The sequence below is a fragment of the Acanthopagrus latus genome, chromosome 5 (genome assembly GCF_904848185.1).
Source record: "Acanthopagrus latus isolate v.2019 chromosome 5, fAcaLat1.1, whole genome shotgun sequence".
Lineage (NCBI taxonomy): Eukaryota > Metazoa > Chordata > Actinopteri > Spariformes > Sparidae > Acanthopagrus > Acanthopagrus latus.
This window is the reverse complement of record NC_051043.1, coordinates 11972023-11996909: the sequence shown is the minus strand read 5'-3', so window position 1 is coordinate 11996909 and position 24887 is coordinate 11972023. Positions and strand designations below refer to the sequence as shown.

At 43.4% G+C, this 24887-nt stretch overlaps 1 protein-coding gene across 4 annotated transcripts in view; it reads left to right on the top strand.

The window, feature by feature from the left end:
- The window catches only part of tet3 (tet methylcytosine dioxygenase 3), a 33807-nt gene extending 20424 nt beyond the window's left edge, over positions 1 to 13383 (top strand). For all 4 annotated transcript variants that reach the window (XM_037097874.1, XM_037097875.1, XM_037097876.1 and 1 more), the window contains 7 exons: positions 2093 to 2186; positions 3316 to 3524; positions 4582 to 4732; positions 4873 to 4962; positions 5164 to 5301; positions 5485 to 5839; positions 6278 to 13383. In XM_037097874.1, the coding sequence (XP_036953769.1) occupies positions 2093 to 2186; positions 3316 to 3524; positions 4582 to 4732; positions 4873 to 4962; positions 5164 to 5301; positions 5485 to 5839; positions 6278 to 8073 (2833 nt within the window). In that variant the 3' untranslated portion in view covers positions 8074 to 13383. The remainder of the gene's footprint in view (positions 1 to 2092; positions 2187 to 3315; positions 3525 to 4581; positions 4733 to 4872; positions 4963 to 5163; positions 5302 to 5484; positions 5840 to 6277) is intronic.
- The last annotated feature ends 11504 nt before the right edge of the window (positions 13384 to 24887 follow it).

Here is a 24887-nt window from a genome sequence, read left to right as displayed (position 1 = left end):
GCTCCAGGATAGCCTGGATCTGTAACCCCCCCGCATTACCAGCACAACTCTTCAACACCAGAGGAATCACCAGAAAGCACCCCAGGTGGTCATTTATATTAGCTTATTGACTTATTATGTTGACAATATACTAAAATATACCACTGATGACAGGTGAGCAGCTGTTGTTAAGGATTAATGAAGAGTTCATAGCTCGACTAACACATGCTAACATTGTCTTGGGGGATCTGTTATTAGTAATCCTAGAATGCAAAACACTGAGCACTTTGTGTAGTGTTCTTCTACAACCGGATGCCTCATTGTGTTATGCTTCCTATTTAAAGTACTGAACATTAAACTGAGGCAAACATTCAGCTGCTGTTCACTGAGAGGCTGGATTTCTAAAGGACCAATGAGTCATTATTCCCTGTGGAGCACAGGTTGAGTGAGGGGGGGATGTTCGGCCAGAGAACACTTTTTGTTGTTTGAAAGATGACATAATAAGTAAGACCCCAGTTTCCCTAGCTGACCTTTGACCCACCCCTGACCCTAGCAGGCCACCCCTGTGGTGATAGAGCCTACCCTCGTCCCACCCTCTCAGCCACCTCAGGGTGATTCCCATTCAGCAGGAGCCCCTTGTGTTTGCTGTCACACCAGATCTGGGATTAGATCTCAGGGCTGAAGGTTTCACAATGGTTGGTATCACGCAGGCTGGAGAACTGATATGAATCATGAACAGACATCTGACAAGTTCTGATGGCCTATCCCCACCCCAACTCAGCCTCTGACCCCACTCTCCTCCCGTGCATCTCCCAGTTTCAGCTTCAGGCCTGCATACACACACATGATACACACACATGCACCATTATAATTACTATCAAATCATCACCCCAACAGTCCAGTGACCAGGCAGGTATTCATAGCACATACACACCAATTCACAAAACAAATAGAAATGTGTGTACACAAAATAAGTCTGTGCATGCACATGTGGACACAGCACAGAAACACCACCAAAAGCAGTCCTTTTGCTGGCATTATGTCGAGGCCAGTGGGTTCTGGTTTACAGTGGCGTACTTGTGTGAATCTCAGCAGTGACTTGTGAACACTTCTCACCAGCCAGTGCTGCTGATGTTGGCCTGTCTTTTGTCATTGTTGACATATGCAACCACTCCCACAGACTTCTGTAGATACAGAGGAAATAATACATTCAGAGCAACACAGGGAAAAACACTCTTTATAACAAAATGAAATGAAGCTCTGACCAACAGGATTGTGTCATTTCTAGTAGTTGAGATACACCAAAACAGCAGTTAACAGCTGCTGAGGTTAGTAAGTAGCCATGTATAACCCATATTTTTTGCAGCACAGCAGCTTTGGCACTAGCTGACATTTTGAGCACCCATTTGAACAACAAAGCATGTTAAATCTGAGCTATTCGTGTAGAGCTCCACACTGCTCTGTCAGCGCTAGAGAAAGGTCTAGCTGCACCAATTATCAGTATGGTATAGGGAAAACAAACACTCTAGCTTCTTTGGACTTTGCAGTACTACTTTGTGCCATCTTAGGCAGTGCTAAGCCCATGATGCAGAATAGTGGAGTTTGTTTAGGTTCTTACCATTAGCGGCTGGGCTAGAGTGTAACTTGATGTTTTCAGCCAGGTTCTTGCTAGCTTTGAGGATGTTTCCTATAGTGACAAGGATTTTGGAAACAGTAATACATAAATAGTAGAAGGGAGAAGAACATAGCCTGGAATGTGCGCCTGATGGCAAGCATATACCAACAGTCTAAATCCGCAGAGTTGTCTGACTCAGTAAATCAGTAATTTCACACTTTTCTTTTCGAGTTTCTGTCTCGGACCTGAACTGTCTTGAGCATAAGGGGGACAGGCATAGAGCACACATCCATATCAGCAGTCAACTGGCCATTAGATATAGTCTTTTTGGTGTATTCAAATGCAAATGCAGAGTCCTAGAGTCAGGCATCAGGGTTATCTGATCTGAAGAGAAGCCAGAATGGCTCCAAACTACAACTGCTGAAGTGAACATGAACATTCAAATAAAAAATATTAATATGATAATATTTATAATAAATTGTCTCTTCCCTTGCGTAGGTATGGAGAGAAGGGGGATGCCATCCGGATTGAGAAGGTGGTGTATACAGGCAGAGAGGGGAAGAGCTCTCGAGGATGTCCTATTGCTAAGTGGGTAAGTGGCATTACATCACATCTGCTTGAAGTTTGGAGAGAGTGTTACAATACATAACTTTGAGTTAAGGTGACTGCAGTTGTCTAGGTCTCCCGTTTTTCCCTTTTTCTAACTTTTTTGACAATCTGTCAACATGTCAGTCAGAGTTTGTTATAATGAGAGAGAAAACAAGAGTTGGAGGTGCCTTTGGACTTTGGTTACACCTGACAATGACAGCCACTCAACAACTGATTTACAGTGTGTGTGTGTGTGTGTGTGTGTGTGTGTGTGTGTGTGTGTGTGTGTGTGTGTGTGTGTGTGTGTGTGTGTGTGTGTGTGTGTGCATGTGTGTGTGTGTGTGTGTGTGTAATGAGGGGTCCTGTGGAGACACCTAGCCTTGTTTGTCACCACAGTGAGAAAGTCAGTAGGAGGTCTCACTCTGTAACAACTGCCCAGCCTCCTCTCCTGTGTCACCCCTGACACATCCTGCTAATGAGTTTATGGATTCAAATCAGCCATCCTACTGAGTGAGAGTGTGTGCCGGAGACAGAGAAGCAGGGCATGTAGAGAAAGTGTGATTAGTGAGAAAAAGATAATAAAAGTGAAAGGGAGCAGGTTTGCACATATTAAAAGACTGTCCTGGAAGAAAAAACAGTTCAAGTGAGAAATTCAATATAGAGGCTAAGAGAAGTGAAACATGGGACATTTATATTCTCTGTCAATTAGTATATTTTATAGTACAAAATTCTCTTGTCTGCATAGAAAATATACATGAGTATGTGTAATGTGGATTGACTGTCCAACATATAGCATCACAAGCACATCCAGGACTGGTGTCCAGACACCGCAGCAGGTCAGACTTTAGCACAGGTATCAAATATCCTCACAGTATGCAGCTTTACCATCCAACTACCACTGTTTCTCACTGAGTCTTGTTTCTCTAAAGCCGACTGCTTTGTAGGTACAAAAGTTGACAGAATAAAACAACAGTAGGTTCTTCAGCATTTTATGGTTCATTTGACATTTAATTTGTAAGTGTGTAATCCTGTATTAAATAATACTTAGCGAAGGTGTAGCTGGTAAAGTCCCAGGGTGTTCACCTGCCCCCCTTAGATGAGTCAAACCTAAAAAAAGCTCTGTTTCCCGTCAGGTAATCCGCCGTGGCAGCGAGAAGGAGAAGCTCCTGTGTCTGGTTCGTGAGCGTGCTGGTCATCACTGTGCCAACGCTGTCATCATCATCCTGATTATGGCCTGGGAAGGTGTCCCGAGGGCTCTGGCTGACGCGCTGTACCACGAGCTCACTGACAGCCTCACCAAATATGGCAACCCCACCAGCCGACGCTGCGGCCTCAATGATGAGTAAGTAGCTGATGGGTACACTTTGACACTGGTTATCTAACATTCACAAGTTTGTGAATATGTCTTTTTGGCAGGTTGTCAGCATTACATTGCATTGCTGGGTCTTCGCTGTATGTCCTGTACTTTGTTTATGAAGGAGGATCTCTTTTGAAGCATGTGCTAGACAATTTTATCCCAAGCCATGTTCATCAGAACTTTCGGGAACACCTATAAGACCAATGAAAGTGTGCTAAAAATGTTTAGTGGCCATAACCTTTATCAGTTTGTGGTCCATAGCCGAATTGGTGCTCATGAGAGCAATGTGTGACACTGAAAAGTACTCCAGAGGTATTAAGCTAAATTCAAGCGAAATTATGTATGTATGCACAAAAGCAAAATGATGCATCTTTCTCACCAGATGTGTACACACATTTATGTGTACTTTCTGTCCATGTCATACACCACATGCCTGCAGCTAGAATGATACTCATGACAGAAACCAGCCAAAAAAATGACCAAAAACACCTTATTTTGCAATGTTAATGAAAGTGAGAAAAAAAAATCCTGGATCCTTCCCTTTATCTGGATCCATACCAAAAGTTAATTGGGTTCATTCTGGGCCAAAACCCATCAGCCATTTTGTGGAAGTTTTGTGGAAGTATTTCAGTAGTTTTGGTGTAGTCCTGCTGGCAAACCAAACAAACAAACACACAAACAAACAGACACAGATTAAAACATAACCGGTGGAGCTAGATAGCTATGAATGGATGCTAACACACTCTTGTTTAACCTGCTTAAGACATAACCACCATTCCCCATATGGGGCTCAGCAGCCTCTAACCTGCATTATTGGCATACAAATAGGTCAAATTTTATCTGTCTGTGTATATGAATGTAAGATAAAATAGAAATATATTTGTTTCATAAAACTTCAGGATGGTGAATGAATGTGCCTTAACAGTAATGCTCCAAGCACTTGTCTTTTAACTTTCTCTGTCATTGTTAAATCCCCCTTACCCCAGTCAAAATATTTGCATTCATGCATTAAACTGAGAGTGCTCACTGTCTCCCCCTGCAGTCGTACCTGTGCGTGTCAAGGCAAGGACCCTGAAACTTGTGGGGCTTCCTTCTCCTTCGGTTGCTCATGGAGTATGTACTTCAATGGCTGTAAGTACGCCCGAAGCAAAATGCCACGCAAGTTCAGGCTACAAGGAGATCACCCTGAAGAGGTACTTATAACATAAAAGCCACTTGTCTCATAGCATTATAAAGAAATATATTAATGTTAATTATGACTGAGTTTAGTCACTTTCATAACATTTTTGGCTCTGTTTTGTTCTGACCTGTGAAATATGTTTTTGCTTGTCAGGAGGACAAACTCAGGAATAGTTTCCAGAATCTGGCAACTGAGGTGGCTCCTTTGTACAAGCAGTTGGCCCCACAGGCGTACAGTAACCAGGTATGTTCAGTGTTCAGTCTACATTCATTGTACACTGTTTAGACAGTAACATGCAGCCACATGCTACACCTGTCATCTTCCACAGAGTAGCACTGTACACCAGACTATCAAGACTATGGCTTGTCATATGATACATTTCCCAAAAAACAGAAAATACCTACCTGCAGGGACTGACTTGGTTATCTCTGCCTACTTCCTCAGTGTTTGTCAGAGTCAAAAGCTCCAGAATGCAGGCTTGGCTTGAAGGAAGGCCGTCCATTCTCTGGAGTCACTGCTTGCATGGACTTCTGTGCCCATGCTCACAAGGACCAGCATAACCTCTACAATGGTTGCACAGTGGTAAGATTACTCACCATGTGCCTATTTTGGGGGGTTTTGAGGCTATTTTGAAGTCAACAATTGAAATATTTTTATCTATTTTTCTATCTTTTGTGTGAACCTATTCAACCCTACAAATAGGGTAACTAAAAACTGTAGCTTTGCTCATATTATATTTAATCTTCATCTCTGTCTCTCTGTTAGGTGTGTACTTTGACTAAGGAGGACAACCGTGAGGTGAAGAGGATCCCTGAGGATGAGCAGCTTCACGTGTTGCCACTTTACAAGGTCTCCCTGACTGATGAGTTTGGCAATGAGGAGGCACAGCGCCTCAAGATGAAGACGGGGGCAATTCAGGTGCTCCAGGCTTTCCGCCGCGAGGTACGCAAGTTGCCTGAACCTGCCAAGTCCTGCCGACAGCGTAGACTGGAGGCTAAGAAAGCTTCCTCCGAGAAGAAGAAAAATAAACTCTTGCAGCAGGCAGGGGAAACACCAGAGAAAACTGTGGTTAAGGCTGAGGTCTGCATCACTGGTTCCCCTCAACTCCAAGGCAATAAAGGTTAGTTGTTGTGTTGATTGTTTGATGTTCTTTAAAAGATGTTCTAATTGTAAGGCAAACTATTTTAATTGCTTGAATTGGAGCCTGATCTGGTAGCCTGAAATGCATTTATTTACCCTACCTGCAACTAATGTGTAACTGAGCTCCAACACAAAGGTCCAAAAAGGACATAAACAATTAAAGCAACATTATGTAACTTTCTTTTACCTTAAAACAATAGCTAATAGATCATTTTGATGATACCGTGTCTTTTAATACATTAACATCTTAACATGTTTTGTCTGACAGACCTGGTATATGTATTAACGACAGTGGTGTTGATCTCCGAAACCAGGGGTGCCCAAAATGCCAATTTTTACAAAACGTTGCTTCAAAATGAAATGCATTTGAATATTAGTTTGTAACTTTTTTCTCCTCTCCTTTTTGTCAAACATTTAGCAATGATCAAACAAGAGGTGAAGCCCAACATCAAGAAGGAGCACTTCAATGGATCAATAGATGGATACCCCATGCAGGCAGCAGACCCATTCAACAACATCTATCCACACCCTGCCTTCTATGCAAGGGGAGGCCTTCCCCCAACTGGCCAGCCCTCTGCACCAGACCCAGTAAATGGTTACCACCACAACCTGCCCGCAATGCACAATGGCTATTACAACTACCCCCCCAATGCACTTTTCCGCCCTAAGCTGAGGACCTATGAGGGTCGAAATAGCTCTTTGCCCAAAGCAGGCAGCAAGGTTGACCAGGTCGACAAGAAGCCTGATATTCAGAGCCTCCAGGCCCGAATGGCCCAGTCCTACCCTAACTACCCCGAGCAACCCAACCAACCAAACTACAGCAGTTACACCCAGCCTGCTGACTACAACCAGTCCCGTCCGTCCTCAGTCACCTCGGAGTCCTCCAACAGAGGAACGCCAATCATCAAACAGGAGCCTATGGATGTGCCAGTCTATGAAGGCACAATGCCCAGCCAGGCTGGTGCAAGCACACCGAGCACCACCCCCCAGCCTGCGGCCTGGCCAGGTCACAAGCTTAATGGAAGTATCGTTCCCACCAACTGGGAGGGCCATCTGAACCCTAAACAACGTGCTGAAGCCTCATTGTTGAACCCAGACAAGCAGCAGTTTCACCAGCATCCCCAGCAGCAGCAGCCCACTCCTTATCCCCAGCAGTGGACATCCTACCCTGGCTCAAATGCCCAGATGCCTTCCCCTGCCCCATCGCCATTACACCAGGTACCTTCTTCTCCATCTCCGTCCCCTCACCTAGGCACAGCACTCCCAGGTAACATACATCAAGGCTCCTCATACCCTGGCACCCCACGTTCAAGCACCCCTCACCCAGGTACACCACAGCCTGGTGGCTCTAACTCAGGCTCAGTTACACCACAGCCAGGTACCCCAAGGCACTGGGCCAGCCCTGCTCCTAGTCCTCAGCCAAATGCTTGGGCCATGGGACCTGCAGTGTATAGCCCTGGTTTGAAGCACAGCAATCCTGCAGGAGCTTACCCTGACAAGATCTGGTCCAAGACAGGTGAAAGTCGGTGTTCCACTCCCCTTGGGCTCCAAGAGAAGGCCTGGAAGTCCTGTGGAGGTTCAGTGGCAGGCAGTACCCCGTCCCCTGCCCCTGAGGGTCGCCTCTTCCCTGATGCCCTGCAGCAGTCAGATCAAGCCTGCTGGAACCGCAGCCATGCTGAGAGTGACGTTGAGAGCAACAAGGGCCGTGACGACGATGATGATGAGGTGTGGTCTGACAGTGAGCACAACTTCCTGGATCCCAACATTGGTGGTGTAGCTGTAGCACCAGCCCATGGCTCCATCCTGATTGAATGTGCTCGTCGGGAACTACATGCTACCACTCCGCTCAAAAAGCCTGATCGCTCCCACCCCACCCGCATCTCCCTGGTCTTCTACCAGCACAAGAACCTCAACCAGCCCATGCACGGCCTAGCTCTGTGGGAGGCCAAAATGAAGCTGCTGGCAGAGAGAGCGCTGCAGAGGCAGCAGGAAGCGGCTCTCCTTGGCCTCTCCCAGGAGGACATCAAGGCCCTTGGAAAGAAACGCAAGTGGGGGGCTACAGTGGCAGGTGCCAGTCCAGGTCCTGGACAATCTAAAGACAAGAGGGAGGGGCCAGTGACGCGGTTAGCCCCCACGTTCCAAACGACCTCTATGGTTACTGTGTCTCCCTATGCCTTCACCCGCCTCACTGGGCCCTACAGCCACTTTGTCTGAGGTCAGTAAGACACAAACAGACTGAGTGCTTCAGAGTGGTGCAGTGGAGGGCTGGAGAGAGCGTTGAGCAGGATGAATGTCTCTCAGCCGTCCAGCAGTCTGGCATCTCTCCATCCTGCCCCCTCCGCAGTCCACTTGGAGGAGGGGACATTTTTATTGTTTTTTACCTCATGTCAGGCAGTGGTTTGGGATTCAGACACACTGCCTGTGGTGCTCTTCCTCTCTCTTCCCTGGAGAGGAACTCCATTGCTTTTTCTTGTTTATAGAATTTTAATGATTCTAATTATTGCTATTATTATCAATATTATTATGATTGCTATTGTTACTGTCAATGTTGTTATTACAGGTATTATTATAATGAAGACTTGTTTTTTTAATTATTGCTGTTTTCATTAATGTTATTATTAATGATGTGATTGTTTTTGGTTATGTTTTTTTTTTTTTTTAATCAATCAGTCTGAGTCAATCAGACAGTTGCTTTTTCCATGTTTGGAAAACATGTACCCTATTTTCTGTTTGATCTTCTTTGTTCTTTTCAATCTTCCAGCTGTACTGAGAGGAGGAGCAATTATCTACCTGACAAGACAGCAAATCGATATTACAGTAACCATACATACATATCTGTATATTTACAATATACAGATGCGTATTTTTAAGCTAGTTATGGCAGAGGGATAATTACAATTATTATTGACCTGGGCCTCAATTTCCTAGTTTTGGCTAGTGTAAAGATTGTGTCAAAATGTTCATTGCTAAGGCTGAAATTGATTGAGTTTACCAGCATCACTGCACAGCATAGACACACTGTACCAGGGCTGGCCAACATTTGTTTTTAATTGCTTGGAACATGCATATAAATTCTCTACGTATTTCTGTCAGGTTTTCCCCATTAGCTGGGTAAACCTGTGCACTTCATCCTCCCAACAAAGTGTACAAATTAAAACTATTTTGCTTGTCTACAAAACTGGTGAAAGTCAGTCAGTGGTCAAAGCAGTATAGTGTATGACAGAATTATCAGTTGTATTTGCACTGATACCTTTTTGATGTGTTTAGTGTAACAAGCAGAATGTGTAAAAGTACACTTTTAAAAAAACGTGGCTGCCACGGTATTGGAGAGCAGAGCCCCTACAAGGCTAAAACTAAAGTTATAAACAAAACCAATCATCATGGTGAGGAAAGTAGTAAAACAAACCCAGGTTGAAAATAATTGAAATCACCCTTTTTAACCACATTGGGAGAAAATGTTGCTGCTTCTCTCGGATGATGTGCTCCTCCTCCTCTTGTACACCCCTTCAGCTTTTGCCTGGTGCTCAACTTCCAGCTCTGATTGACTCTCATTCCGCAACTCTCCATCGCAGTTGGTGCTGAACTTAGGTGCTCTATCACATAATTGGCTCAACTAGCACTAGCAAGTAAATATGTTTGTATTGGCTGCGGTCGAGTACCAGAATGACTTAAGGTGCAGAAAAATTGTCATGCTAAGAAAAGTATAATGAATTGTCTTACACATGCTTTCCTTTGCTGCACATATCTGGTACTTCACAGAGGCTAACATAACTGATACATTTTGCTAATGTTATGTGGCCCATATCTGCAATCACCACATACAAATGGAACAGGAGACACACTTTATCTTCCTTCAACATTCTAGTTTGAGTGAGCACTCCCCAGTGTGAACTCTAGAGGGCAGCAGTGAATACCGTTTCAAAGTGGTTTGTACAAACAAGAGCTTCAGGTCCATGTAAAAGCCAGTATAGCCTTGCCTTACTGCTTCACCCATTCATGGCCAGCAGAGGGAGCTCTCCCACCCTTTTAGCTGATCATGCATGGCAGAGCTAAAGGCAAAGCTGGTCTTTGTCCCACTGCGGCTCAAATGTGAATGAAGTCTGGAGATGCTTTTAGGAAGAGCAGAACGAATCAGTGTTGGGACAGCAGTGATTTTGGTGCTCCTACACACACTTGGTGCTCTCCTATTACACTTGATTTACTGTGAAGGGCCCACTCCTTCCTCTGCGTGGTGCTGTCATCTTAGAGCAGAGCGAGGCGTGTCCTTCAGCAGGCACCTTGTCACCACAGAGCCAGCCAATCAAAGTGGCCGCATTAGGGTTGCAGCTCTGTCATTCAGCTCAAGAACTGGTTCCTTTTGAGGAGTTTTTGCAGTTTACACTGTCCAGGGCTGAGAAAGCACAGTCACTCAATGCGGTTTTTGTAACCCTTTCATAGAGAAGACTGAGAGTAAAAGGGAGTCCCTGTAGCTTCTGGAAGTTGGCTCCAATAATCAATGAATCTCTCGCTGTGTGAGTGAGTGAGTGAGTGAGTGAGTGTGTGTGTGTGTGTGTGTGTGTGTGTGTTTGTGTGCACATGCGTGCTTGGACAAAAATTACAAATGCTTGGGTGTATGAAAGAGAGAGACTTTGATAGCCTGGATAGAATCCCTTACATCGTTTTGATTTTCTCTCCATCAACCATGTGACTATTTGATTCATATAAGTCTAAAATGAGCAACTAAAAGAACTCGATACAGGCTGACTCCTGGCCGCTGGGTGGTTGTTTAGGTCGAGGCCCTGGTCTACTCTCCGAAGGTCTCCAGCTCTCTACCTCACGCTGTAGAGACACTGGTCACAATCACAACTTGCTACTGAGGGCAGAGAATCATGCATATGTCTTTTTGTGTGCTTTAGATATCCACACTCATTTTAACTTGCTTTTTTGTTTTTTGTTTTTTTTACTCTTATTTATTACTACATGGTGATGATGATAATGATTGTCTTTGATGTTATTGCTTTTTTTCATCTTTTTTTATATAGCTAATACAAATTGTACATAGAAAGAAAAAGATTTATAAAAGCACTTTTAATCTTGATTTTAATGACAAAAAGAAAGAGCCGATTATTGACAACTTGAAGCTTAGGTTTTTTTGGGTTTTTTATTTTCTCAAGAGAGAGATAAAAAAAAAATGTAAATATTAAAATATTTAGGTAAGATTATTTAACTGGTGAGGATAGTAACTGAACCATGAATGACAAGGGGGTATTTTGAAGTCTCTGACAGCCCTCAACAACAGTAAACAACACTTGGTCCCAATGTGTTGTGTGTAAACGTGTGCTTAGTAACACTGCTGTTTTGCTTTCGTAAGTACTGTACCCCTTGTCAGCATGTCACTGACAGAGACCTGACACTTTCTAAAAACAAGTTCATTTGCCCCAACTATGTAACATGAGACAACACTTGACTTACTCACTGGCGACAGTCAAAATAACTGGAGGATCCCCCATGTTGCATTTCTCTGACCAGAACCTCATATCTAGTAAAAACATGAATTTTACTGTTTTAAAAAGCTTGCCTGCGACTCATTGCTAATTAATGGCAATATCATATTTCGATATAAGCTTGAAAATACCAAAATTGTAATTATGTGGTACTCAATAATATTGATCTATTGTCAGTAAACAATTAAACTGACATGTGCTGCTTGCTGATTAAATTAATAGTTTAAGATTTGTGAAATAAGCTCATTTACTTTCTTGTTGAGCGTTAGACTGGAAGATGGACACCACTCTCATGTCTGTAAGCCGAATATGTACCTGGAGCTAGAAGGCAGTTAGCTTAGCTTAGCATAAAGACTTGAAACAGAGGGAAACAGCTAGCCTGACTCTGTTGACAGGTAACAAAAAAGCTCACTAGAACATTATGGTTTGTTTTTTAATCAAAACCTGGAGTCTAAACACGTTGATCTGTAATTTTTCGATTCTTTATTCTTAGCAAACCTGCTACTGCTACTGGCTGTAGCTTTATGTATAGCATTCAGAAATGGGAGTGATCAATCTTCTTACTAAAGCGATTAAACTAATTTCCCAAAATGTTGAACTATTCTTTTAATATCAGTAGAGTTGCTCTTGATAAATTTACCAACGATACTGTGCAGGACCGCATCCAAAGAGGAGGATGTTGAGGAACATAATGGTAGTTGCAGAGCCAGTCTGAGGTGAATCAGTGGACAATGTTTTAGCGAGTTATAGCCCAGCAATCTTTGTTAGTTGTGTTAGACTATCAGGTAAGAGACTGCTCCCTGCTTCTTTAGATGTATCTATCATTATATATCCACTCTAGTTCTCATTATAGTATGTATGCACTTGGCACTCATGACACCCCTGTTTCATTTGTAATTCTTTATCACATGATACAAACATCACAGCCAACAGGTAGAGGGGCTGGGACTAGCACGGCAGCAGGGCCCACATTACACACAGACACACACACTTGCCTAACAATGGGATGGGTGCTAGGGAAACAGTGTACATGAAACTGAATAACTTTGTAAATGTCTAAATGTCTCACGAGTTTGGTGGATGGTTCTCATGAGAGGTGCCACCTCCCGAGCGCGTACCGAAATGGGGTCAGCTGGTGCTATGATGCTACACCTTTAGATTCACTGTGTAAAAAAAAAAAAAAAACAAATGTGAGGGATAAATGATCACCACAGATATTTTTCTGAGCTCTTTGAATGTCAAGAGAACTATACTTTTGATTCAAGCAGTTTCACATGATCAGAAGCTGCCCTGGTGCTGACTTTATGAAAAAGTCTTTTGTTACAATGCTACAAATTTACATCTCTTTTTGGGGGCAGGGGGGGCACTCAAACAGTTGATCACATTCTTTATTAATATTCATTCCATATTGTACTTGAACTCATTTGAACTAGGATGAGATAAAGAGTCATATTATATGAGGACTGTTATCTGGGTTTCATATTTGGTACAGCGCAAGTACCAAAGGCTGTTGAAATAATCTTTTGAGTATGTTGTACATGTTGATGGTAACTGAATGCTAAGATATCTGAACAATACAAGAAAAACAATTGTGTACTGCCTCCCTCTTCCTCTACCCAGTCATGCACTTCCTTTACTCCACCCCTCTCTTTCTCGGAACACCTTGTATATTTTGTCTTTCTCTCATACACACAAACATAGATATACATATGCGTCTCACTGTGTATGGCCCACTTTTAGAAGTCTATTGAACACATCATTGAACGAACACTCCAAATTTAGGGTAGAGACTCAGACCCTGGCCCATAGAAAAAATATAAATGAACCTACAAAACTGGCAGCTACATTCCTTTTTGAGTTTTAGGATTGTTCTTGGTTCATTATTTTCATGTCAAGGATGCAGTATGTAAAAAAAAAGTGTTTTTGTTCAGTCTCTCTCTCTTTGTAGCTGTATGGTGTATTATGTGAATACATAGTGTATGTGGTAAAAACCCCACAATATTGTTTTATGTTGCGCGATAAATAAAAACATTGAAGTGTGTTTCTGTTCAGTGACTGTATTATTTTTACTGATCAAGATGTCATTACAGTGGTGCACTATGGCCAATGTTCCACTGAGAGTCTGCAATTTATTCTAACAGGAGACTTACTCAAACATAATTTCACATGATTTCTTCCTCCACTTTGATGAGTGACCTCTCGATGGTGTCATCACAAGTGTCTCAATAGTCAGGAAAAGAAAGCTCCATCTGTGAAGTGGAGGCCATTTCCTTTCACATAAGTAATTACACTGAGTCAAGGTCTATCTGTCAATGAAAGACCTTGTGTGGACCCACTGTACACATCATTGTGTTATTATATATAGATGTCACTGTAATGGAAGTTAGAAGGACAGTCAATTTGTCACTATCCCTTGTGAAATGAAGGTGGCTTATCAAAAGAACTTAAGTGTGTGCAGGCATACAGCATGGAGTGTGTGTTCTCTGAAAAGACCTGTTGCATCCCTCCTGCAGGGCAGGAGGAATTTCATAAGGATAAAAGAAGCAGTGTGATGATGGAAACAATCTTTGCCAATGTTTGAAGGATGTTGAAGATAATATTTGCCCACTCGTTCCTGCACATCCTTGAGTTTGTGTGTGTGAGGAGTTCTTGATAGTAGTATGCAGTTCAGTGGTTTAATTTGATTTTTTAAAATAAAAAATAAAAACTTTATTTCATGCTTAGAACTGGGTGAAAAAAATGTTTTCACTTTTTTTTTTAGAATTTAGACAATGGATCACTAGAAAACAGAATTCTCACTTGCCTCTCAGAGCTTCCGTAGTTTTGCCACATAACAAACTTTATGAACATTGGTGATACATTTGACTGTACCGTCTCTTTTGATCAACACCTCAAAGAGGAGCTATTAGGCAGATTTTGACTATGTTTTTATTCTTGGACTACACTAGAGTAGGTTTGCATCTTTCAAAAGTGTACTTATCTTACGCTGGTCCTTTATGCAGCTCCTCATTTCACCCTTTGTCTGAAACAAGCTGTGCAAGCACCATTCTTCTGAAAAAAAACTTCCTGAATTCAGTCAATCTGACAGTTTGACGCCGTTGGAGCCTTTAAATCCAAACCTGAAACTCAGACCTTCGCCTTAAATTTTGGTTAGCTGCTTATTTTTTCACTATTGCTTTTATCTATCTGCTCAACTGTCTCATCTCAGTGTTAATGAAATTTGAAGCAACAAATATTGATGTTTTGCATGTGAGAGTAACATCTCCATTTGCTTGTGCATTGCATTGTGGGACAACATATGCATATTATCAGCACATGTTCTAATAAGTGCCCTCATTTTATTTATCTTTTATTTTCTGTAGACTATATTTACTGTTGTATCCTCAAAGAAACTAGACAAGGACGAATGTGTCAGTCTTGGACAGGAAAGAGGACTCAGATGCAGTATAGGCAGAAGTAATGTCAAGTTTTATTAATCTGTTTTTGCAACTCTCCAGAATGAATGATAACCAAAAGGCTATGAAAATCTGTGAGACGAACAAGACAAACAACATGAAACAGAGTAACAAAAAACGCTCCCGCAGGAGGAAAGCCTACACTATCCTTGGAATGAACTACAATATCAAAATTACAAAATAAATCTCTCTAAAGAGGAAGCACGAGGGCTATAAAAAATATCTACACTTTCGTATGAAATTTATCAACAAAAAAAAAAAAAAAAAAAAAAAAATCGCTCACAAGGAGGAGAACAGAAAAGCTATGAAATCTCAAAATTCAAACAGAAAACTTAACCAGAAAAATACAAACTCAAAATCACTCTTCTCAAGAGGACAAAACTCAGATAAATAAAAAATGAACAATACTTAACCAGGCAAGAAACAGGACTGTGATTCAAGGCTTCGGTAAACGACATGGAAGATGAAATACTTTGGCGACGCAGACAGGGGAAGACAAAGACTTTATACACATGGGGGAAGGGAACACAGGTGGAAACAATCAGGAATTAGGGATGACGTCAGACCAGGGACACAAGAGGAAGGGCAAGTGACCTGAAACGAGAGGAGAGTTACTTTCAAAATAAAACATGAAATTCACGAGACAGATCCCAAGACAAGACAACCTCACCGCGATGTGACAGTAAGACTACAGTGGGACTGTGTCAGATGTTCTGATTCTAATTCTGTGCCTCTACCTTCTCCATCTTATAAGGTAAAGAATAAAGTCAACATTTAATATTGGCTGGCAGCTGTTTCTGCCCTACAGAGAGAACATTGAATAGAGACACTGGTATTGATCTTTCACAGATGGATTACAGAACACTGGTGGGCAATTATGTTTTGTCTGGGCTCATAGCAGTTGGCTGTTTCTGAATGTGGCCAAGACCAAGGACATGCTGACAACTCCACAATGCTTGTGTACACATAGAATCCTCTCATGTTGAAATCCCTCAACTGTTGGACTTGATGTTGGACTGTGCTGTACTTCAGAATTCTCCAGTGCTTTGTCTCCAACCATTTCTGGGTGCTTTGTGAGGTATGTTTTGGGTCATTGTCCTGCTGGAACACCCATGACCTCTGAAGCAGACCCAGCTTTCTGACACTAGACCCTACATTGTGGGCCAAAATCTTTTGATAGTCTCCAAATTTCATGATTCCTTGCACACAATCAATGCATCCAGTTCCAGAGGCAGCAAAACAACCTCAAAACATCTTTGAACCTCCACCATATTTGACTGTAGGCAGAGATGGGACCAAGTCACATATGTGCAATTCTTAAGTAAGTCTCAAGCCTTAACCTTCAAGTCTAAAGTAATTCCCAAGTCATTTTTTCTTGCGCAAGTCAAGTCAAGTCACCTTATTATTGCAATTTTACCAGCAGAATCTTATCTTAGTGAAAGTGAAAGTAAAAAGACAAGATATAAGTAACTGTCAGTAAACATCAATAGCTAATGTATACAACCACACACACACACACACACACAGAGGTAGTGGCCAAAATCACGCAGGCAGCCGCCGTTGCTTAAGATCGGCAGGGAAAACACTGGGTAATGATTCGCTGTTGGATGGCTGGTATGTTATTTAGCTCATTAAACCCTGTGTTGCTTGTTCGTAAATCATACAGCCAGTCTTGTGATGAACCGGTCGGAAGGTTTGCTTATGTTGTCTGGGGTTAATGTTGGCAAATAAAAAAAAAAAAAACAAGTTCCATCAAACCGACAAACCGACACTCCCCACCCCCACCTCCGTATCATATCAAGCTAAAGTTAATTACCAACTAGGCTAACAGGATAATATTAGCTAACTGACAAGCACTTACTGGGCAGAATGGCTCTTCAAATGACGAACAAAGTTTGAAGTTGTTGCTTGGCTGTTCGAGATGTTTATGTCGCATGTCTTGCACTGTGCTGTGCGTCTTTTGCCGTCAAAATGGTAAAACATTTCCTCCATGTGGTCCCTGAAAGATTTCATTCTAGACCCTGGTGCCCTACATACACACAACTAATATTTTTGTTTTTCTCTATGCAGGTTGTAATACACACTTATAAGTTGTCCACCACAGTTGTCATACATTGTAACAGTATATAATTCAGTTTTTTGTCTACATACATACAACTGAATTCAGTTTCATTTCATAGCAAAGTGACTTCTTACTTCACTGTTCCTGTCAGCTTTCTGCAGCGCAACCTCATGCTGCCTTCATGGGAACAGGACGCCTTAAGACCATCCTCTTAAAGATTTCACCGTCTGTTAATTAATTAACTTACAAAGACCCAACATTTCCCCATAAGCAAGCACTTGGTAACAGTTGTAAAAAAAAATGCCTTTTAATAGGCAGAAACCTGGAAGAGGGCAGGCCACACAAGATATTCTAATTGCTCCTTCAATAACTTTTTCTTGGTAAACATCCACATCTTAAATACATCATATATATTTCATACGAAAATGTCTTCTGATTACTGATTACTGATTACTGATTACTGCGGAGTTTGTCTGGCAATAAGGTTCACTCAACTCAGTGATAACCTTGCAGCTAGTGTCCAAAATTCCTGTTTGACTGGCTCAAACAAGCAACGAATTTACATTGCCAGTTCCAACCTGATATTTTTCACATTGTGCCTCATTGCCTGATGGAATTAAATTGAATGTACCCGGCTGGCAGTACCCTGCAGCATAGACCTTACAAATCCAGACAGCACGGAAGCACAACTCTTGAAGCCATCAATCGATGATGCTCTTAACTGTTAATGCATCATCTTTCTCCAGAGAGGAGAGAACAGAAGAAACGGCTGGAATTAATTCTAATTCTGAATAACTGGGAGCAAGACCTTGCTTCGTATCAAAAGTTTTTAACGAACAAAAGATCAAGAGCTTTCAGAGGTCCTTGTGCTTCCTTTAACCTCAAAAACTGTGTAGAGGAGAAAAAGCACTCCATGGCCACTGCGTGGGCTGGTCTATATAGTCCAACTGGGCAGCATAATAGTTGCTGATTATGTTTGAAGAATTCTCAAGTAAAACATTTCTTTATCCTCTCCTCCCTTCCCTGGCAATAAGTACTAACATCGAAAAAGGCAGAGATCCTTCATGCCCATACACACCATCCCTCCATGACCTCACAAGAATGACAACACTAATCCCAGCTCTGGAAAATCACCTGATTTATGACCATGTACGGTTGTATTTTTCAGTTTACTAAGGAAAATAGTTTAAACAAATGTCCTTTTCTCTACATTTTGTGAGTTTAACTGGTTGGTTCATTGCATCTGCAAGTGGTATTACGAAAAATGATGGGCTGGGGCTAGCTGGTTAGCATGCTAACTTAAGGAGTTTCTATAAATAAACTAATTAAAGGGTATGGTCCAGGCATGCTCCAATCTGAAAGTGTCACAAGATAAATTTTGTATTGAACTTGCACTATAATAAAGACTGATAACTGACTGACTGGCTGACTGAGTGACTGGCTGGTTGGTCCCTGTACCACAGAACATACATATATTTGACATAATGGCAGCACTGTTGTTTGTTTACACTCTGTTGATAATGTAAACCTCTTTTGTGTTTTTTAACTAAAATTCTGGCCTTACACATTGGCAGACTGTATACTTGTGCAGACAGAGAGGAATCTTAAGTTGCTGAAGGCCTTATAGTTTTGATCAAGAGATCAAGTTCCACTAACTTTTAGTTTGTTTTCATCTGGTTTTGTTTAGATGCCTTAATTAATTCCCCTGTTGTTTCAGATCCTGCCACTCCCATTTGCCATGCAATCGACTCATTCCCCTCACCTGGGTTTCCCTGCCCATCTCCTGACCTGCGGACCATTCCCTCTTTAGTTCCTCAGTATTCATACTGGTACACTTCCACCTGTTCCCTGCCAGATAGTCTTGTGTGTTTTCACCAAGCTCTCCAGCGTACCTCATCCTGTTTTGTCCTGACCTGTCTGTCCTGAACTTGCATGCCTGTTTTCGGACCTTGGATACCTAGCCTGCCCTGTTATGTTAACATCAGGCTATCATAGATGAGATGGGAGACAAGCCGGTACCTTGCAAGCACATTTTACTTCATAACAGGAAGTGTGTTACATACAACCAGGTCCGGGGGAAACACACATAGTGCTCTGCTATGTTTTGTTTTACAGAACATGCCCCTCTTTGGATTTGTTTGCCTGTGTGACTGATCTCCCAGTTTTGACCTTGCCTGAACTTGTTAAGTAAACTGAACTTTCCCTGCTACAATGGCTGTCTCATTGTCGTGTTTTTGGGTTCTACCCTGCCAGTACCACTGAACTTAACAGTACAATCTGGCCAACATGAACCCAGCTGACTCTGATTCGCTCCGAGAGCAGCTGGAGGCACAGGCCAGCGCCATTCAGCACCATGAAGAACAACTTACCTCTATAATGGGGGTTTGCAGGAGATGGTGACTCGCCATGAGAGGAGCATGGGTTCTGTTCAGGAACACTTCAAGAGGCTCTCCCTGTCAGACTGTGGATTGAGTCCTGTGCCATCCTCCAGTCCTTCGGTCCGGACTCCTCCTGCGTCGGAAGTGTGTTTGCCCCCTCCAGAACATTATTCCAGTGCTTCTGGTTCCTGCCGGCCATTCCTTGTGCAGTGTTCCGCTGAGTGGGGGAAACAACCTCCTATCTGCTCATTGGTCAAGTTGTTCTCCACCGAACTCTGTAAGGTCTAAGATCATGCCACACCTGGAAGAGAGGCTGTTCGAGGTTTGTTCAACCTGACACAGGGAGGGAGATCCATGTCTGACTGCTCCAACGAGTTCCGCACCATAACAGAGGAGAGCAACTAGAATGCTGCCTCGTTCTTGGATGCCTTCTACCATGGACTCTCTGACCACATTAAGGATGAGCTGGTGGCCCGAGATCTTCCTGCCAACTTGGATGTGCTTGTCACCCTCTCCATCCGCATTGTCAGCCATCTTCGGGAACGGAGAAAGGAGAGGGTCCTCTCCAGAGGGTGCTGGTGAGCCATACCATGAACTTGGAAATGCTCTCAGCCCTTAATTCATGCTCAACTGTGCTGTGCAGGGATTAATCACACTTTCTCAGTCCTCATTGACACCGGTGCCAACGCCAACCTTTTGGACATGACCCTTGCCTCCCAGCTGGGTATCGGTCAGGATGTTCTAGGGAAGCCCATCCATGCCACTGCTCTTGATGGCTGTCTTCTCTGCAGGGTCACACAACAATCAACTCCTCTTCAAGTGACCATGTCAGGTAACCACAGTAAACTTTCCCTTCACCTTATCCATGCACCACAACAGCCGGTCATCTTTGGGTATCCTTGGATCAGGAGACATAATCCACACATAGACTTGGCTTCGGGAACTGTACTGCAGTGGAGTGCTCATTGTCATGCTGTCTCTCTGAGATCTGCCCTGTCATCTGCTCCTAGTCTGCCTGTTAACTCTGAGTTTCCAGATCTTTCCGGAGTTCCTAAGGATTACCTGGATATTAAGGAGTTTTGTAACAAAGCCCGGGCCACCTCTTTGCCGCCGCATTGCCCATACGACTATGCTATTGACCTCCTCTTGGGTATTTCCCCTCCTAAAGCCTGACTCTTCTCCCGATCTGCTCCTGAGACCAAAGCTATGGAGAAGTATATTAATGACTCCTTGACTACAGGAATCATTCGGCCATCATCATCTCCCGCTGGATCTGGGTTTTTCTTTGTGGGGAAGAAGGACAAATCCCAGCAGCCTTGATTTGACTACAGGGGACTCAATGACATCACTGTCAAAAACAAATACCCTCTTCCGTTAATCTCTCCTGCTTTTGAACTGCTACAGGGAGCTACCATCTTTTTCAAACTTGACCTCTGCAAAGCTTACCATTTGGTGAGAATCAGGGATGGGGATAAGTGGAAGACCGCCTTTAATACTCCTAGTGGACATTATGAGTATTTAGTTATGCCATTTGGTCTCACCAATGCCCCCGCCGTCTTCCAGGGGTTGGTTAATGATGTTCTTCGGGATCTGCTCAATATTTGTGTTTTTGTTTACTTGGATGATTTTCTCATCTTTTCTAAGTCTAAACAGGAGCATGTGGTGCATGTATGCCAAATCCTCGCAAGGCTCTTGGAGAACCAGCTCTTCATTAAGGCAGAAAAGTGTGAGTTCCACGCCTCAGAGTTATCCTTCCTGGGGTTTGTTGTCAACCCTGGTAACATCCAGATGGATCCGGCCAAGACCAGGGCGGTAACTGACTGGCCTGCTCCTCCCACACGCAAGGAACTTCAACGCTTCCTGGGTTTTGCGAACTTCTACCGCCGGTTCATCCGAAACTACAATTTGGTGGCAGCTCCTCTCACCGTCCTCACCTCCCTAAATGTGCCCTTCCGGTGGTCCTCCTCCTCCGTGGCTGAGAGAGCTTTCACGTTTCACTTCTGCTCCCATTCTCATATTCCCTGACCCCTCCCAGTTTATTGTGGAGGTGGATGCCTCTTCTTTAACCATTTTGAATTCTCCCTCTCATACTAACCAGGCTCAAAGAACATCAAACTTGCCCTGTCTCATTAGTTCCAGCCGGAAAGCTCTCCTTCCCATCCTGAATATACCCTTCCTCCGTCACGTGTCATCGGTGTGGTAACCTGGGAGGTGGAGGATAAGGTAAAGCTTTCCCATGCTGAAACTTGTGCTCCCAGTGCTTGTCCTGATGACTGTCTTTTTGTCCCTGCCAACCTCCATCCTCAGGTTCTCCAGTGGGGCCACTCTTCCAATCTGACTTGTCACCCTGGGGTGAGACGCACCCTAGCACTGCTATGGCAATGTTTCTGGTGGTCTTCCATGAAGGAGGACACCAAGGGATTCATCGCTGCTTGCCAGATCTGCTCTCAACATGAGAGCACTCTCCAAGTTCTTGGTATTCTGGCATTTTTCATCCCCTGCCAGTTCCTTGTTGCCCCTGGTCCCACATCTGAACTTTGTCACCGGCTTACCATCCTCTGATGGTAACACAGTCATACTTACTGTTATTGATCGGTTTTCCAAAACTGCCAAACATTCCATTACCCAAATTAAGCACTGCCAAAAAAACTGCTGAAGTCATGCTGCAGCATGTGTTCTGGCTGCATGGTCCCCCCAGTGACATGATCTCTGAACGGAGGCCATAATTTACCTCTCGCTTTTGGTCTTTTTTTTTGAGTTTTGCAGTCTGCTGGGGGCCATAGTCAGTCTGTCATCTGGTTTCCACCCTCAATCTAATGGTCAGGCTGACGCATGAACCACAAGATGGAGACGGCTCTGTGCTATCTCGCCTCCTGCAACCCTTCCTCATGGTTGAAACAACTCCTGTGGATCGAGTACGTCCATAACACCCTTCCCAGTTCAGTCACCGGTCTCTCACCTTTCCAATGCTCCTGGGGTTACCAATGACTGCTCTTCTCTGAGCAGGAACGTGAGGCCAGTGTCGCACTTGGATGCAGGCCTGCTCCATCCCTTTGCACTCCTCCAACCGTTACCAACAATCCGCCAACTGACATCACATCCCTGCACCCTGTTACACCCCGGAGCAGCACGTCTGGTTATCTACACGGGACCCTCCCCTCAGAGTGGAGTCCAAGAAGTTGGCTCCCCGGTTTGTGGGCCCATTCCCCATCTCAAGGGTCATCAACCCTGCAGCTGTCTGTCTTCGTCTACCATGGTCCATGAGGATCCATCCCATCTTCCATGTCTCTAAGGTCAAACCTGTTAATGAGAGCCCACTTCATACATGAGGTCAATGTTTTAGGGATTTTTTTTGAATGACATGTTTCACTGACAATAAAAACCGTCAAGCTAATGGGGGAATTAGCAAAAAAATCTCAAGATCAATGGTATGAGACAGCCATGAACATCTGTGGTACGGTCATGGTAATCAGTAGTTAATTAAATGGTTCTGGGCCAACGCTCATAAACCACTTAAGGTCATTGCACTCACCACAGCCTCACAGTTGTTTGAATGTGAAGAGGAAAGAAGGAAGCTGAGCCATTTTCCCACTGCTCAGCATGACAGTTGATGTGCAAGTGTGGCATTATCGCTAATAAAACATGTCTCAGACATTTCTGCCCTTTCCAGGCTCCAATTTAAATAATAATTAAAAAAACAAAACAAAACAAAACATTAACAGAAAGACCTTGTATCATATCGATGTTCAATGCCAGAAGTAGAATCCTCACTCATATGCTGCTCAACAACCAAATCATCTCCTACTCAAGCAGCAGTCAAAACAAGTATTCTAATCAGACCACACACACACACACACACACACACACACACACACACACACAATTATACATACACCCACATGCACTTCTCTCCAACAACTCTGCCAGAATGGGTTTTAGGGAGGCATTGATGTTCCTGCAGAGGTCACAGGTTCACTCTCTGCCAACCATGAATGGAGATAGCTGGGAGGGTTTTGTAGATTTGTAAGCACCATATTACCCTGACTTAAAATACACAGTAGCTACCATGTAATAATAATCAGTAACTTAATAACCAAACAACCATGCAGCTAATTACTGTCAAAGAAGACTGCTGTTAGATCCCAAGTTTTACCCCTGTCCAGGAGGCACTCGACTAGCTCTCCGTTTAAAGGGTTAGATCCCTAAACCTACAAGAGGTTGCTTAAAAACTGGCAATTTAAACAGGGACTGCTTAAGCTGGTGGTGAGGAGACTCGCCTAGCTTCTAACTGCCTGAATCCGAATGTCTACCCTGCTCCCTCTGGTTTGGCTCCTGACATGAATAGCCCTTGAATCAGATACAGCCACCAGCCACACCCATTATGGCAGCTCTCCTCTAAATGATCTGTGCACTTGGTATGGTGCTAGGTTGGATAAGAGCTTTTGGTAAACCCTAAGGGACTGTTTCAATTTGGTAGGCTAGAGTAACCTTCAAGAATGTTTGAGATATTATGCACACTTAACACCTAACATTTAGTTCCATCAAAGAGACATAAAATCAATGTCCACAACTTTAACTATATTATGTAGGTTTTATTGCATAGACTTTAGCAAGGGCAAAGCATACAGTCATGTCATGTCATGTCATTGTCCGTAACCGCTTATCCCTTTCCATGGGGTCACGGGGTGTTGCTGCTGCCAATCCCAGCCTTGTCTCAGGGTGAGGGCAGGGTGCTCCCTGGACAAGTCACCAGCTCATCGCAGGGCCCTCACTGATGAGCAATGTGGGGTTCAGTATCTTGCTCAAGGACACTTCGACATGCAGCCCAGCCTTGCCCGGAGCTGGGATTTGAACCAGCGACCTTCCGATCACTAGTCGACCTGCTCTACCCGCTGAGCTACAGCCGCCCAAAGCGTACAGTGCAATACTTAGTTCAATTACTATCAATTGTTATCAAAAATACTTAGTGATAAATCACAATACACCAATTAATCTAAAAGAGCTGAGGCCTGGTTAGAAATACTTAAATTCAAGTGAGATGGAGAGGGTCACGTCTTTCCATGGCTAGCCTTTCCCTTCTGCTGAAAGTCCAAGTCCTTGAGGCAAATCAAACCCCGGCCGAGGTCTCGTAACTTCCTCAAAGTCCAAACTTCACTCCAGCAGAGTACTCCAATATCCAAAATCAGGCATTATTTTACAGGTGTCTTTCGTGCTTGTATGTTAGTTAAAATGCTATTAGTTTCCCATCCCCTTTATAAGTAATAGGGTCATTGTAAGCCTTTGGTTTATTGTGTCACATATTATGTTTGTGAAAGTTTACATCAGTGTTAAAGTGCAGTTAAAGTGTATTACTGTTAATACTTCATGCCTTAGCTTTCCCATATTATTCACAGGCAAAATATATATGTATATATACACTGCACTCGCACTCTGGTTAGACTGAATTGTATTGCAATGACAATAAAGTTGAATGAATCTCATGACATGCAGCGGTCACATATAAGATGCACTTTTAAAATATTTCACCACCACCCCGGGGACACAGCATCACATGTTCTTGTCCCTCTACCTCAGCACAGCAGAGTGACACAGCATCAGGACTAAAGGCTGCACCAACAGACCCTGCTGACTGGCCATCTCTTCATCAGAC